The 16,596-nt window shown below is 29.9% G+C and overlaps 1 protein-coding gene, 1 long non-coding RNA gene and 1 pseudogene across 2 annotated transcripts; 2 read left to right on the forward strand and 1 right to left on the reverse strand.

The window, feature by feature from the left end:
- Positions 1-464: 464 nt before the first annotated feature.
- On the forward strand, positions 465-2,880 carry LOC114165818 ((+)-neomenthol dehydrogenase-like). Its single transcript, XM_028050404.2, has 5 exons — positions 465-627; positions 751-997; positions 1,439-1,504; positions 1,979-2,158; positions 2,365-2,880. The coding sequence occupies exons 1-5, from the start codon at positions 608-610 to the stop codon at positions 2,740-2,742; spliced, it is 891 nt and encodes a 296-aa protein (XP_027906205.2). The 5' UTR covers positions 465-607; the 3' UTR covers positions 2,743-2,880.
- Positions 2,881-3,891: 1,011 nt separating this feature from the next.
- Positions 3,892-10,206, reverse strand: LOC114188489 (uncharacterized; annotated as a pseudogene).
- A 2,862-nt stretch (positions 10,207-13,068) lies between these two features.
- On the forward strand, positions 13,069-16,545 carry LOC114167607 (uncharacterized). Its single transcript, XR_014985336.1, has 4 exons — positions 13,069-13,488; positions 13,565-14,285; positions 15,730-15,805; positions 15,880-16,545. It is a non-coding gene; the product is annotated as an uncharacterized LOC114167607 (long non-coding RNA).
- The last annotated feature ends 51 nt before the right edge of the window (positions 16,546-16,596 follow it).

Here is a 16,596-nt window from a genome sequence, read left to right on the forward strand (position 1 = left end):
CATATCAACTCCATTTGTTTCTAATAATGTTTTATATGAATACCAAAATAATTTAAAAGACAAAAGGCCTTAACATTGGATTTCATCCCTAAATTGCATAATTGTAGCCATATTTGAAATTTAAAGTGTTGATAAACACAGGTTATGCAACGATAATTGTGGCCATAGAAATTTTTAAAAGCTTGATGTTAGGGTCATATACAATTAGTTGTAATTATGAGACATTGTTTAGAAACTAGTTGACAGTTGCAATGTTAACTTTTTTTTTAGTCCATGTTAATAATGCATAACAATTGTTTATTTCCCATGTGCATGCCTCGAGATTGAGGTTGCTAGAAGATTACAAAAGAGAATAGAAAGATGAAATCCAAGGTATCCATTTTTGTATTGTTACGATGAAGCGGAAAACAGAGAGTGGGTATACTTTTGTTGGTTGCATGTTTAAAATAGTTGATAAAATAACTATTAATAATAGGTACTGGTCAATGGTATTTCGTCGTGGTGCTTTTTGTGTTTAATTTTAAAGTGATTAAATACATAAAGAGAATAGCAGTTTGTTTTTTTTTTCCACTATTTTTTCATCTGCAACTTTCCTCATTCAAGTGTAATGGCAGAAGCAACAAAAGGGTGACATTTTTTTAGCCTCTTTTTCTTCAACATACTCTGAATTTAACCACAATCTTCATATCAATATATATAACTTCAGTGAATCGTGTCCACGTTAGCTTAACTTGTGAAGTTGTTTTGTAGTTATGCTGTTGTCACAGGAGCAAATAAGGGAATTGGATTTGCAGTATGCAAGCAATTGGCTTCAAATGGGTTCACTGTGGTGCTCACAGCCAGAGATGAGAAGAGGGGTGTTGAAGCTGTTCAGAAACTCAAAGAACTTGGTCTCCCTGGCCATGTGCTTTTTCACCAACTTGATATTACTGATCCAAAAAGTATAGCATCGTTGGCAGATTTTATCAAAAACCAGTACGGAAAACTGGATATCTTGGTAAGAAAAAACTTCTGGCTTTTGTTGGTTGAGATCTTGTCATATCATAAACCTTTTCTAGATCAGTGGATAGAGTAACATAAATATATAATACCATCATTTATATTTTCTTTTCCTATTTACACCATACTAAATAAAAGAATAATTTTGCTTTACTTTTTGTTTCAGAGTGTTACATGTAGAATATCCATTATACTTTGTGGAGAAATATTCATAATATCCTCTCAGACAATTGAATTGTTTTTTATGTGATTCATGAAATATTGCCAGCCTCTATACTTACTGAATTTTATTTGTAGTTTTTGACAAAACTTCAGTGATCAATAATGTATCAGAATGTTCTTACTTCAAGTTTCACACGTGACATTGTAAACAATACATTTTGGCTATAGTTATGATTTATAGTGATTCAAGTTAACCTTCAGAAATGGAAATTGTTAGGTAAACAATGCTGGGATTCCTGGGGCACATGTGAACGTTGAGGCTTTGTCTGCTGCTGGCATTACGGTATGATTTTAGTTTATGTGTTTTCCGAGCATTTTTTCTATCATTGGAAATGGAATTAGTGTATTTGTTAGTGCAAGTGCATTATAGATTACCTGCATCGTGTGCTAGTGTTGACAACTGTAACCAATACCAAACAAGGAAGTTGAATCAAGGCACTAGGAAAACAAAAAGATAAAAATAAAAAACACAATTAGATTTCCAGTGAAATATGAAGATATTGATGAGAATTCATTTCTTGTTCTTTTCCTTTCTCAGGATTAACATTTTTTTACTGATAGCAAATGCTGCGTTTAGTAAGCACAATCATGTTAACTTTTGTGAATTATCTTTCCAATCTGTAAAGAAAGAGATTTACAAAGTGTACATAACTTGAATCAAGAATTTAAAACTTCACATCATACCTTGCACTTATAGATGTTTCCATTAATCAATTCATCGAAGAAATCAAGTTTATTGTTGAGTTGTCTGGTGCAGGAAAATTCTGGTCCTGTTGATTGGAGTAAAATAGTAACTGAAACCTATGAATTAGCTGAAGCAGGTCTTAAAACAAACTACTATGGAGCGGAGGAATTAACCAAAGCACTTATCCCCCTTCTCCAATTTTCAAGCTCCGCAATAATTGTAAATATTTCCTCATCCATGGGAGGGCTTGAGGTATGTGAGTCAGATGAACTGATACCACCAATTCACTTTGGTAGCTCAATTGGGCTACCAAATTGGATCCTTAACTTTTGCAAATCTCAGTTATTTATTCTCATTGTGTTTGCAATCAGATATATAACTATATGATTCAATTAATAGATTTATTGTTTGATTACAGTTGAAGATTGTGCTTATTCTCATGTAATAACTTTTTGCAGCATATGAAGAATGGATGGCCTAAAGAAGTACTTAGTGATGTTGAAAGCCTTACTGTAGAAAAGATTGATGAAGTTTTGGATGAATATCTAAAGGACTTTAAAAAGGGTTCACTAGAAACCAAAGGCTGGGCTCTTACAATGTCTGCATATAGTGTCTCAAAAGCTGCTCTTAATGCCTACACAAGGGTTGTGGCAAAGAAGTATCCCTCATTCTGCATCAATGCTGTTTGTCCTGGCTATGTGAAAACAGATATAAACTACAATACAGGTATTCTGACACCTGAAGAAGGTGCTGAAGTTGCAGTGAGATTGGCACTGCTACCTGAGGGAAGCCCTTCTGGCCTCTTTTTCATTAGAAGTGAACACAAACCATTTTGACCATGAATTGTTTCTAGAAAGCAAAGAATAATAGGTAACACATGAAGCCATGTTTGTTACTACACTTTCAAGAACTTGAAACCTTCACATTAACTCTTGACAGACATGCTTTAACTTGGTTCTTGCAATAAAAATAAATAATTATATCTATGCAGTTATGCTGCATATCATGTTTAAACTAGTTTTACTTTCTATTGAGATAATGAGTAATGTTGAAACTGATGGACAAAGTGTGTTTAGTTTATGCAAAATAGGGTGGTTTAAATGAAATTGGGACTGAAACAATTCCTCTGTATTGAAGGTTTTTTCATCAGTAGTATTGTCTTCACTTTCAGCTCAATGCACACACACACACACACATATATATATATATATATATATATATATATATATATATATATATATATATTTCTTTTTTTTTGTGTGTGTGTCACTCAAAACCCAACGCCACTCACCATCACCATTGTTGAAATAGTGAAGTTTCTTTTTTTTAATGGCACTTGATCAATAATGTGGGAGGAATCCAACCTTAATGGTTAATGTTAGGGACTGAGTAATGTATTTCTTCTTAGAGTCTCATTGAAAGATTTGAAGAAGGAATTCAATTTCATTATGGATTTATTTACATGTGGCAAGATGACACGTCTTTCATGTCTTTAACTAGTCCTTCTACCCATGCAACGTACGGTTTTTTTTTATATGTAATAATTGTGGTAATAGCAATGGGTTTTTGGATATTTAATAATCTATATGATGAGAATCTAATGTTTTAAAAAGATGTTGAAGTGTATCAATAGAATAGATCAATTTAGAATGTAATTAAAGTGGTATGTCAAGTTAATATTTGATTTCATTGAATATTATCGTCAACCACAAACAACAAAAATATTACTAATACACTACTTTGTTAATATAAGAATAAAAAAAGAAAAAAATTATATACCTAGAATGTATCCTTTGGTATTGAAGTTCATAAATTCGTTTTGTACAAAATTTCCTTTTGTACACAATGACTTCTTTGTTCAACTTTTTCTGTACTATGATTTTCCTACATAGCAGAAAATAGCATAAATCAATTGATATATATTTATAACAGTTTTGAAATGAAAAAAAAAAAATAGAAATGACATACCTATAATTGATTTCTTTTCAAAGAGTTTCAAAAATTTCTTTGTACACAACGTTTTTAGTTGTGTTTGTTACCTTTCCATCTTCATCCAATATAAGTATTTTCAATCCTCTTTTGGTTTTGACTCTAGAAATAGCAACATATAGTTGGCCATGCGTGAATACAGGTTGTGGAAGATAAAGGCCGACTCTAGAAAGTGTTTGTCCTTGACTTTTGTTAATCGTCATTGCAAAGCATAAAGATATCGAAAACTGTCTTCTTTGAAATTTGAAAGGCAACCCTGAATGAGATGGCACTAAATCCATTCTTGGTATAAAAATCCTGTCACCAATGTTTTTTCCAGTAATTACAGTTGCACATATTACATTCATGCCTAAATGGTTGACTTGCAATCTTGTGCCATTACATAGACCTTTTGCTTGATCAATGTTTCTCAAGAGCATAATTGGAACACTTGTTTTCAACTTCATTTTATGATTTGGTATCCCTGAACATTTGATATCATTTAAAAATTCAGATGTAAACCATTCAAATTGCACTTCATCTTGTTCATCAGATTGGCAAGGTATATCTGAACTTAAATAAGTCACCTCTTCACCACCAATTAAAGACAACATGAAATCATTTACTTGCTCTACAGAATCATTTGTTGGGCACAAAATTGCTCCATCATCAAAATAATTAGGATTCAACATGTTAACCACAAATTGAGGATAAACAAATTCAATCAATGCCAATAAAGGTAAATCTGTGTTTGTAATCAAGATCTGTTCTGGAATTTCAACCATGCACTCACCATTCTCATTTAGATCCATTTTCCCGTCTCCAATCTTTAATATCCAATCAGCAAATTCTTGAATATCATTGGCTGTTTCAGTATTTGATGTAGTACTTAATCTCATGTTCTTGGATAACTTTAGCACTTTACAACAATTCCATAACTCTGAATAGTTGATTGATGATTTTATGATATCAAACCTAGATCCTTTTTTGATAACTGGTAGAATTTGTCTAAAGTCACCTCCCAAGACAACTGCTTTGCCACCAAATGGTTTGTCTTTATTGGCATCATCAACATTTCGCATAATATCTCTTAGTGTTCTATCAAATGCCTCAAAGCACATTCTATTCATCATTGGTGCTTCATCCCAGATAATCAAAATGGTTGCCATAAGAAGTTTTGCCCTGAGACTACCTTGTGCTATGTTGCAAGTTGATTCATCAGTAATTAACAGTGGGATGCAAAAGGTAGAGTGTGCTGTTTTTCCACCAGGAAGTAATAAAGAAGCAATTCCACTTGATGCTACGTTCAAAACAATCATGTCCTTGCTTCTTAGACCAACCGACAATGTCTTCCACATAAAAGTCTTACCTGTACCACCATAGCCATATAAGAAAAAGAATCCTCCCTTCTTTGAAAGAACTGCTGTCATGATATCCTGATATACATGAATTGTTCATCATTCAGTGCTTTAAACAAACTGTCATGTTCTTTCGCCATGTCTTGTTTATTATATTGCAGCTCATCAACAATAAATCTATTATTGAATGTATGTACATCTGAAAGATCAAGTTGAGGTAATGAAGGATAATCTTTCAAACTTCTACCATTTGACATTAGCATTTCCTCTATTTCCAGCAGACATAGTTTTTGTAATTCAGCAGTCTGAATTTGAAGACCTGCAATAAGTAAATAATACAATTAAAATATATATGTATAGCAAATTAAAAAAAAAATATGAAATACCTGGTAAGTTCATCTCCTTCCTTTTTTGGTACAAAATTCCATCACATAAGATACTCCAAGTAGAATTCCAAACTATATCTGGTTTAGAAATTGTATTCATCGACAAAAAAGTAACAAATAATCTTCTAAGTTGATACCCAGAAGCAAATTCACTTGCTTCTTTGATTGCATCAATATATTCTTTGTCGTCAGCCAACAATCCCAAAACATAGCAAGCTTCTTGGTATGTTTCATAATACTTTCCATCAATTGTCTTAATGCTTTGATAATCAATACAACCTTTTTGAATGGTCAGTAATATCCTCAAATAATAAAGTTCTCCAGAACCAGGAGGAATATAAGTAAGTCTACCAATGTTGTAGCCTTTCTTCCTTGGTTTCCATTCTTTTTCTTTGGCAAACCACACAAATTTGCTTGGAAATTCTGAATAAGTCAATTGTTTTCCTTCCTCATAAACTTTGTTAGCCTCAAACCAAGCTAGAAACATTGTGTTAGCATTTTCGTATCTGTTGAAGACCACATTAATATCATCATCATCTTTAAACAAAGCTAATTGTTGGCCAGGAAGATGAAAGGTCAATCTCTGAACAGGAGGCCATCTATGATGGATGTCAAAAGCAAATATTCTCCAAGCAGCTTCACATGGTGATAGATACCTACAATCGTAATACCTTTTAATCTCATCAATAATGGTTGATTTTTCAGACTGTGTAGAATTGTTGCTTATTTTAAGAGTAGCTCTGTCGGGACCTTTGTTCACATATTTGAACAAATATTTTATTGAATTGGTCTTGTTGCAATACTCTGTATTGACGTGTGCTTGATACCTCATTAGAAGTGGTGGATTGTAAGGAACAACACTTCTATTGTCCAGCTTAATTCCATTCTTCTCAACAAATCTACCATTATCAAGTCTTCTATAGCATGGATATCCTTCTTCATCAATTGAAGTCGAAGATGTGAATTTTTATGGATAAAATTTAGAACATCTTCCTTCCTCCATGCAAGGTGAATTATGTCTTGCAGGTCCGCATGGTCCATGAATCATGTAACTTGAGACAACTTTTTCCAATTTGGGGTACAAATCAGCATTTGGCAATTCAGCTGATATTACTTTATCAATATCAGTTGAATTCTTCAACTTGCTTTCTCCATCCAACCATAAAAGTATATGTGCATGAGGTAAACCTCTTTTTTGGAATTCTACTGTGTACATTCCTGCATATATAAATAAAAAAGAAATATAGTTGTCAGAATCTAATTTAATAAAAATTTATATAATGTATATTACTTCATATATAACATACCTGCAGTGCTTTTTCCAAAGAAGTCCTTTTTCTTAAAATCTGTCATCATTTCATCCAGCTTCATTTTGAACACTCTACATACAATATCAGGTCTATCCAAAGCTGATAAGCCTTTTGCTAAGACAAATTCTTTTATTTCACTCCGATTCACATTGCATGTTATAGTAATGAATAAATCCGGATATCCAAATTTTTTACAAATTGCCATAGCATCTTGACAATTGTTGAACATGTATCTGGTACCACCAGTGAAAGAAGCAGGCAAGACAATACGTCTTCCAATTAAAGAAGGATCTGTCTCTCCTCTATTAACAGCTTCTTGTAATCCATTAAGAATATCACAACGAATTAACTTCTGATTAGCTCTGATGAATGACAACCTTTGGGCTTCAACCATTGTATAGCAATCGACCAGAAACTATTGGAACAATCTGCATGCATTCACAATATTTCCTGCTTCTACAGCTCTTTGTTGTATTCTAAAGGCAATAAATTCTCGCAAAGAAATTCTAACTCTTACCCTGTATTTTGTTTTTGAATGAGATTCTCTTATTGGGATATCCTTTTGATAACCATCTTCTCCATATGAAAACATGAGAGGATATTGCAGTGGAATGAAAGCTGTGTGAGTTTCGTGTAGTCTGGTTAATTCACCAGAACATTTTTTGACCACTATATCTCTACCTACATCCATATTGCCAAAATCACCAACTATAAGTGCAGCTATTTCATCACATGAAGGTGTATTGTAGACTTTAGGATCTTTGTTTCTACCTCTAAATAGTCTTAGCGGGAAATCTAATTCCATATGTTTCAGTGACAAATCTCTTACTCTTCTAAAAGATTTCGCAAGAACATTGTGATTGTCAATCATTTGAATCAAATCAGCAACCAATGATTGATCTATAACAGATTCCTTGGTGTTTGAACTAAAAAATAATAAAGAAAATACATGTCAACACATGTATTTAAATATTTCATATAATGAAATTATTTAATATATTCACTGACCTGAAATGCTTGACTCTGCTAGTCATTTCATTTTCGGTATCATATATGTAAAGCTGTGCAAACTTTGGCTTTGATCCATGCTCTGGCAATAAACTGCCAATACGATGATAGTTCTGTCCATTCAGAATAAATTGTGGTGGAGCAAAACCATTGTTCATTGAATTATCAATCTTACCACCAATTGAAGTAAATGAAAACATGCTATTGTATACTCTTATGTTTTGTAGAAATGATTTGCTTCTCTGATCTTCACCATTTAACAAACCTTCAAGAAGATTAGGTGGTCTTTTTAATAGTGGAATTTGGACTTTTCCCTTTTGACAACACAATGAGAATTCAACTCCCTTTGAGGTGTTACATTTTTTTGCTCTTTCTTCATACCAAAGTTGAGCTTTACAGTATTGGCATTCCAAGCAAGGTTCTCCAATATTGAGCAGTTCTGAACATCATTACAAAATATTAGCATGAAAATGCGTATATTTTAATCTACAGTTATATACAATTGTGTTGGACATTATGTACCTTGTAACTCTCCTTTGCAATACAATTTGTTTGTAGTTGTAGTACTTGTAGTATGTTCTTCAATATTAGTAAGATGAAAACTAATTAATGTTAGGGTCTCAGTAATGTATTTCTTCTTAGAGTCTCATTGGAAGATTTGAAGAAGGAATTCAATTTCATTATGGATTTATTTACATGTGGCAAGATGACACGTCTTTCATGTCTTTAATTCTTAATTAACTCATTAAAATTATGTGTTTGAAGGTGATAATTTAAAAAAAATGGAGTAAAATGAATTGTTTGAACGATAAAATTAAAAGAAAATTAAAATTGAGTCATTTTTAAAAAATATTTTAAATAATTAAAAAAATAATTTAAAATTCATTTAAAAAAATTAAAATTTCACCGAGTCACCTCTTCCTTATTCACATCTATATTGAAAAAAAAATTATAAAATATTATTTGAATATTTAAATTTGATTAATATTTTTTTAACTTTAATTTTAAAATAAATATTTTAAAATTGTAATTTTATCTTAAAAAGATAAGCTCAATGACTTTATTTAAATAAAATAAATTAAAATATAAATATTTTAATTATTCTGTCTAAGTAAAATGTTTAAAAAAATTGAATCGTAAGACATTCAATTAGAATGCATTTCAATATTTTGAAATTGAAAATTATTATTCAAATAGAATAAGTGTTGTTAATTGAATTTTCATTGAAATAATTTATTTCGTTAAGTGTTCAAATATTTTTTTGTACATTTAATGAACAAATTTTATTTTAAGAAACAGTTAATTTTATGTACCATTTAATTATTTATTTTTTAATAAATATTGATTATTAATACGTTAATTAGTTTTTGTAAGAAAGGATTCAATCCTACAACCTATTTCTTCCTATCCTACTTATGGCGGGGTCATAAAATACTTATTTTTTTTTATATCTTTTATATATTTGCTTTTTGTTTATAGTGGGTGTTTGGGTATTTATAGTCTTTCGTGGCATTTAGTATATAAAAATAGATTAACATATATAATAATAATTTGATTTAGTTTATTATAATCTGAATTATATTTAGATTATCATAAATATCATATTTTTCTAGACTGTTAATATTTTCTTTTATCCCATATTTGGATCTTATATTTATTGACTCGTTTTGGACTCACAATAATAATATATTTTGGATCGAGTAGGTATACAAGTCCTCCAAACTTATTATTAGTAACTTTTGTAGGTGAATTAAGTTATTGAACTAACGAGTTTATATATTACTTTTAGCTCTTTGAACTCAATTTTATATTGTGATGCTTTTAGACACTTAATTTATACTCGAATCTTCTAGAGTAAGTTTATAATTGGACACTTGTAAGACTATGATCAAACACTCTTAAGATACTTGGAGTGCTTTCCAAGTAAGTCCATGTCAAGTGGGTCACCAATTTATTGGACCCACTTAATTAAGAAAAATAAAATAGCTATTTTTCTTTATGGACTCCTAGTCCATTTTGCAATTCAAAATTATAAACAACCATTTACATCTGTTTAGAGGAGGGAAAAATATATTGAGGAGATAAAGAGACAAAAATTGTGAGTGTCTTAGGTGAGAAAAGAAAAAGAAGCCTCCAAATAGAGTGAGGAAGAAGGAAATAGTAACCAGTGTATCATGTGCAAATCTGTGTAGAAAAACTACCCTGGAAAAAAGGTTTTACTTCTCATCTTATATATTGGGGTTCCCTGTGTTGTTTAACTAAGTACCCATTAGGGTTTACTTGTATTGTTATCCACCTTGTTGGTGAAGAAAATAATACTCAGTTTGATCCTTGAAAACTTAAAGAGAACTTGTGGTAAACTTATTAATTATTATTACTGGAAGATTTTACTAGACTAAGTCCCGTTAGTTTTTCCTCTATATTGAGGTTTTCTCACATAAAAAGTTTTGGTGTTTATTGGTTCCTCTCTTTCTTGTTTTATGCATTTTAGCATTTTGCATACTATTTATTTAGGGAAGATTTGATATTGGTTTTGCTTTCACTTGTTTATATGTTAATTTTGTTATCTTTCCAACAATTGATATTAGAACTCTGGTTAGAAGCATTGGTTTGTGCTCTGAAAATGGTAGGTGGTGATAGTGTAGGAACCATGATTAAATTGGATTCTACAAATTATTCAATATAGAAATCTCGTATGGAAGATTTGTTATTTTCTAAAGAGTTGCATGATCCTATTGAGTAAAAAGGTGTTAAACCAACAACTAAATCTAATGGAGATTGAAAAAAGATAAATAGGAAGACTATTGGTGTTATCAGGCAATGGGTAGATCGATCTATTTATCATCATGTGTCAGGTGAGACTCTTGCTTACAATTTATAGAAGAGATTAAGTGATTTGTTTGAGTGTAAAAATTCCTTGAACAAGACATTCCTTATTAGGAAGCTAATAAACTTAAAATACAAAGATGATTCCTCAATAGCAGAGCACTTGAACAATTTTCAAGATATGGTGAATAAGTTGACCACAATAGAGATTGTATTAGATGATGAACTACTAGCATTGTCATTGCTTAACTCATTACTAGACAATTGGGAGACATTAGTGGTATTTGTGAGTAACTTTACTAATGGAAAACTGACTTTTGACATGGTCAAGGATAACCTCTTAAATGAAGAAACTAGGAGGAAGGGTAGGTTATCTTCTCTACTCAAAATGAAGTTTTAGTTATGGAGTCAAGAGAAATAAATATGTACAAGAATTCTCATAGATTTAATGATAGTTCTCAAAGATTTAATGATAGTAGTAAGTCAAGAGGGAGAGAAATGTATAACAACATAATTTTATATTTAACAACATATTTTAACCATAAATTCAAATAAAAATTGAATGTATAACATTCATAAATTTCAAACAAAAGTGCAAATAACTTATTTAAATAGTGTTAAGTGACAAATTACAAAGAAATGAAGATTTTTTTAAATCGGTTGATAAAACATAACCCATTTAAAATTAATGTGTTAATATTTTAATCATATTTATCTTTTTTAATTTAAATTAGAGTATAGCGAGTACATATATCCACGGGTACGGATATTATGATACCCGTACCTGTCCCATTAACATACAAGGATGAAAAAAAATATTTGTTTCCATTACCTGCAGATATCTATGTATAATATTCATTTCTACTTGTGTTGGACGTTTTATCTACGAATACATACAAATACATATTTTTCTAAAATCCCTACTAATATGTTCAAGAAAATCTATAAATATTCCATATCACGTAGAATAATCTAACTTAATACTCATTCTATATGCAAATATTTTTTACTGGCTTGAGCTTGCGACTCTGAATATCAGACTAGTTCACATTGGATCATTCTGACAAAATTATGATAAGAACACTGAAAAATTCATTTCAAATCCTAGTTTTCATTGAATTTATTGAAGTGTTTTTCCATTTATATTTTCTGTACAATGTTATGGAATCCGACTCAATTACTTATACAGCCTAAAGAGAGATCGACCTGGTAGGTCCATTTTGATTTGAACTGTAATTTATATAAAAGTGTAAAAATATATGTGTATTAATATTAAATAGTTAACTTTTATTTTTTTAATTTTTAAATACAAATAAATATTAAAAAAAATATGAAACATATTTATTAGATAAGAAAATTTCTTTATTATTATTATTATTATTGAAAATTTAGACACGAAAAGGGAATAATAAATACAATTAAAAATTGATACCGTTATTATCATAGAAATAATTATTAAAACATAAAAAATATAATTGTAATAAAGTAAGTATGTTAAAAAATAATTTATTTTTGGTTGATTAGTGTAAATATAATTTTTTCCTTTTATTTATTGATATTTTTTAATTGATTGACGAGTAGATTATAAAAAAGTTTTCTAAACTAGATTTTTTATTTTTTAACATAATTTTTTTAAAAAAAAAATCAATTCTCATCATGTTTTCTTTTAATGTTGCAGGGATTTGCGACTGAAATTTTATTGCTTTAACGAATATTAAGTAATATTTATATATTTATTTATAATAAATTCTTTTATTACAAATTTAAATTTTTTTAGAAATTCATATAAATATAAATTTATAAAATATATTTTATTTAATATTTGTTAATTGATTGAAAATAAAAATTTGAAGAGTAATTATAATAATTTAAATAATTTAAATACATAGTAGTTATGATAATAAAAAATTTATATAGATATAATATTGTAATTATGAAAGTTTTTATAAAATTAATTTTGATAAATGTATATTTATTTGATTAAGACAATTTATGTAATAATTTCATTTTCTGTAATAAGTTAAAATAAAATTAATTAATAATACAATTGTAGGTGGAAATATTTGAAAAAAAAATTAATATAAAATTAAAAATTATTAATTTGAATGTAAAACATTTAGTTTCATTTTAGATTTTTAAAAAAAAGGCTTTATTTAGAAAAAAAAATGTATAAATTTAAAATATAGAAAAATATAAAAATTCTTAATAAAATTTTACAAAAAAAATTAAAATACAAAATTCGGATATAAAAAAATAAATAAAATATTGATGGATTAAAAACATGCCAAGAATAAAATTGGTGTACATAGTATTTTTCATTAACTAAATTCAGCAAGCAAGCACTGTGTAATCAAAACGGTGCGTGGTGAAGGTGTTAAGTAAAACAAAGCTGTTAGAGAAAAAAATAAGCACGCTGTGTTTCTTGAAAGATGATTGAAGAAGAAAGCCTAGTGCATATAAACGAAAGGAGAGAAAAAGAATCACAGCGCGATAAAATAGAAAAGAAGGAAAAAAAAATTGATGCGAGAAAATAGCATGGATTTTCAAGGTTTCTCTACGGTGGATGAAGTCATCGCACTTCTTCGACAAGAGTGGACTCAAGAGATTCCATTACACAATGGTTTCCCAATTCAAACTCCACCCATGTTGACACCAAAGATTGAGGTCTCAGCTTTGACGAAGAAGAAGAAGAATAGCTGCAGAAGATGGAGAGGAGAAGAACACAGGTAATTTGTGTCTCAGTTTCAAATAGAAAGATTCAAATATACTAATTAAACACTGTTTCTTGGAATCTTGAACAAGGTTGTTTCTTTCTGGGCTTGAGAAGTATGGAAGAGGAGACTGGAAAAACATTTCAAGAATGGTTAAAACGAGGAGCGCCACTCAGGTTGCCAGCCATGCCCAGAAATATTTTATTCACTTGGCCTCAGACAAAAGAAGTAAAAGAAGAAGTATCCACGACGTAACATGATGAGATATATGTTGTTTAAGACAAGAGAAGGAATTGTCTGAGATTTTGTTCTTGAATGTAGACATTTATATGCAATGAGAGTGGCTTATCTGGTATTGTTAGATACGATTCTGGGTTTATATGCAATGAGTTAAAGATTATTGTCCTTATTCTCAAATAAAGGATTCTACTTTAACAAGAATTATATTCTTCTATGAAGAAGATAGGTAGTAGTAGGAGAAGAGAAATGGAATGTGTCACTGTTACGATATGTAGTGAAAGCTTTCACAATTGGCATCGGTTATTTAGAAAACCGTAGTGCTTTCTCCTGTTATAAAATCTTTTGTTTTTTCTCGCATTCACCTTCATTTGGTTTTTTCTCCACTTTCTTTTTTTTTTATTTGTTACGGCTGCTTCGTTGCCCTCGCTCTGCCATCTATCCTCACCGACCGTCACTTTCCTCCGTCGTGCAGCGCCACCAGCAAGCATCCAAACGCCGCCTTCCCCTTCACTCCTCCTAACCTTCTCATCGGTTCTGTCGCCGCAGTCTTCCCTCACCGTCCGTTCCGTCGGGTTAGTTTCTTTATTAATTAAAATTAAAATTTATTTAAATTAAATAGATAGAATTTAATTTATTTATTAATTTAGAATATACTTTTATTTAGTATGATAAATATAAATATTAAAAAGAGATAAATTTCTAAAAATATAAATAATACATAAAAATAAAATTTTATTTCCACTGAGAGATGTAGGAGCACTGCTCCGCGAGACCAAATTCGAACCCAAGTATTCGGTTTGCCTCGCCATCCTTGCCGGAACCGGCATCCTCCATTAAAGAGCTGAGTGAATTATACCAAATAAGTAAATTAGTTACGAATAGTAAAAGAATATCAAAATATTTATTATTTTATTGGTCTTCGAAACTCGGATATATAGGACCAATTTATTGGTTCATAAACTTTAAGTCGGTTTTAAAATATTTACTATTTAAATTTGGGTATCGAGTTCCTAAACAAGTGTGACGCTACATTTGCCATCCTTGCACCCTCATCAACGCCTCTCTCTTCAGTTGCCTTCTACCTCGCGTAATGAATTTCATAGCAAATATATAACTTCATTTTTCATTTGCTACATGAATATAGATAGGAGTTCCATTAATCTTCAAACCCAAGTAAATAATTCCATAAATATCTTTAATTCATAATAAAATAATTAACTTTAAATTGTCTTTATATATATATATATATATATATATATATATATATGATTTAAAATAAATAATATTTTAAAAATTATGTTAATTTTGTATATTTAATTAAAGATAGTTGTCTAATTGATTCTTAGAGTCAAATTTGGTTTTAAAGAGCATTTTTTATTTTTAAAGTTTTTCCGTAATATTTATAATAAATTATGAAGGTAATTCTTCTCCTCTCTATTTTTTCAAATTATTTTTCACTTTTTTCTATCATGACTCCAACTACAGTGATTAGTACACAGCTTATAATTTATTTTTTATATATTTTATTTAATTTTGGCTTATTGTATTTTATGATAATGTTCATATGCATATTTGATTGTGAAAAGTTCACGTCACCATTTTCATTTTGTACCACTGAAGACTAGTGCGGAATGTTCTCAAAATTTTATGAAATATATATAAGATGATGATTAAAGTTTATGTATTATTATAATAAAATTAAATTTATGGAATGACAATGTGGTATATTGATGATCCTATGGCTGCATTGGTGGAGGTTGCTATGACCATAGGTTTAAATCCTGTAAAGGTGCTATGGAATGACAATGTTTTTGGCAGGAACAGTGATGCACAATTCTACATTTACATGTCTGATTTGTTGGAGATTATATCGGGCAATCAGGAACTTAATATAGCTGTTATGCATGGTTCTGCTCCTTGCAGCAGAAACCTCCTCCCTACTTTAAACAAATAGTAGACTTGTAAGCCAATTTCATTAACAATCATGTATTTAAACATCAGATCTTGTTTTTTCAGAGTTTACTCTGGATATAACATATTGAATGGTAAGTCAAGTGCAAGATCACAAAAGCTCAGGTGGATGCACCTAAAGGTATTTAAATGGTAAAGCTTGTTCATTTCTACATTGTCATTAAATGAGTTAATCATGTTTATCTTTCATTGCAGTCTAATAAACAAATCCAAGCTATGAGTGTGGTTATTATGTGATGCAGTGGATGATGACCATCATCTGAACCGATATTAATAGAGGTTGGGATAAGGTAAGACAATATAACTTACAGATGGAGTGATAAATTAAGTTATCACGTATATGTTGCAGTTTTTCAACAACATAGCACCACTAGATTCAGAAGCATTAAATTACATCAGAACGAACAACATTAGGGTAGATGATAACGTAGTATAAATTTTTATAGTATTGGGTTTGGATACAAATTCTACTTTTGTTTAAAAATTGTTTAAATTTTCAATTATGTGACATTGTTTGACTTTATTATTAGTATGTTTTATGAACGTATATATGTTTGACTTTATTATTAGTATGTGAAGAAGTCTTAAGTGTGAGCCTATGTATATTGTAATATTGCATTTAAAAATAAATAAAAAACAAACTGAAGAAACGATGACAATTGTTACCATAATAATCGTCTTTTGTTACATAGTGAAGTAGCATAGTAGCAAAAGGCCAAGAAAGAATCAGATGATAAAGGATTTAAAATTAAGTGTTTTGGTAATTCTTGCATGCCCCGAAAGAATGCTAGGATTCTGCAAGTAAATTAGACACATATGAAACATATATGAGGAATTAAAATTTTACAGCTTAGGCATCTTTTTATTCATTGTACTCGTCATCTCCCCCTATTGTGCTAATTCTTTTCAACT

This window comes from Vigna unguiculata, chromosome 10, assembly GCF_037176805.1.
Source record: "Vigna unguiculata cultivar grain cowpea cultivar isolate G323 ecotype 2 chromosome 10, ASM3717680v1, whole genome shotgun sequence".
Classification (NCBI taxonomy): domain Eukaryota; kingdom Viridiplantae; phylum Streptophyta; class Magnoliopsida; order Fabales; family Fabaceae; genus Vigna; species Vigna unguiculata.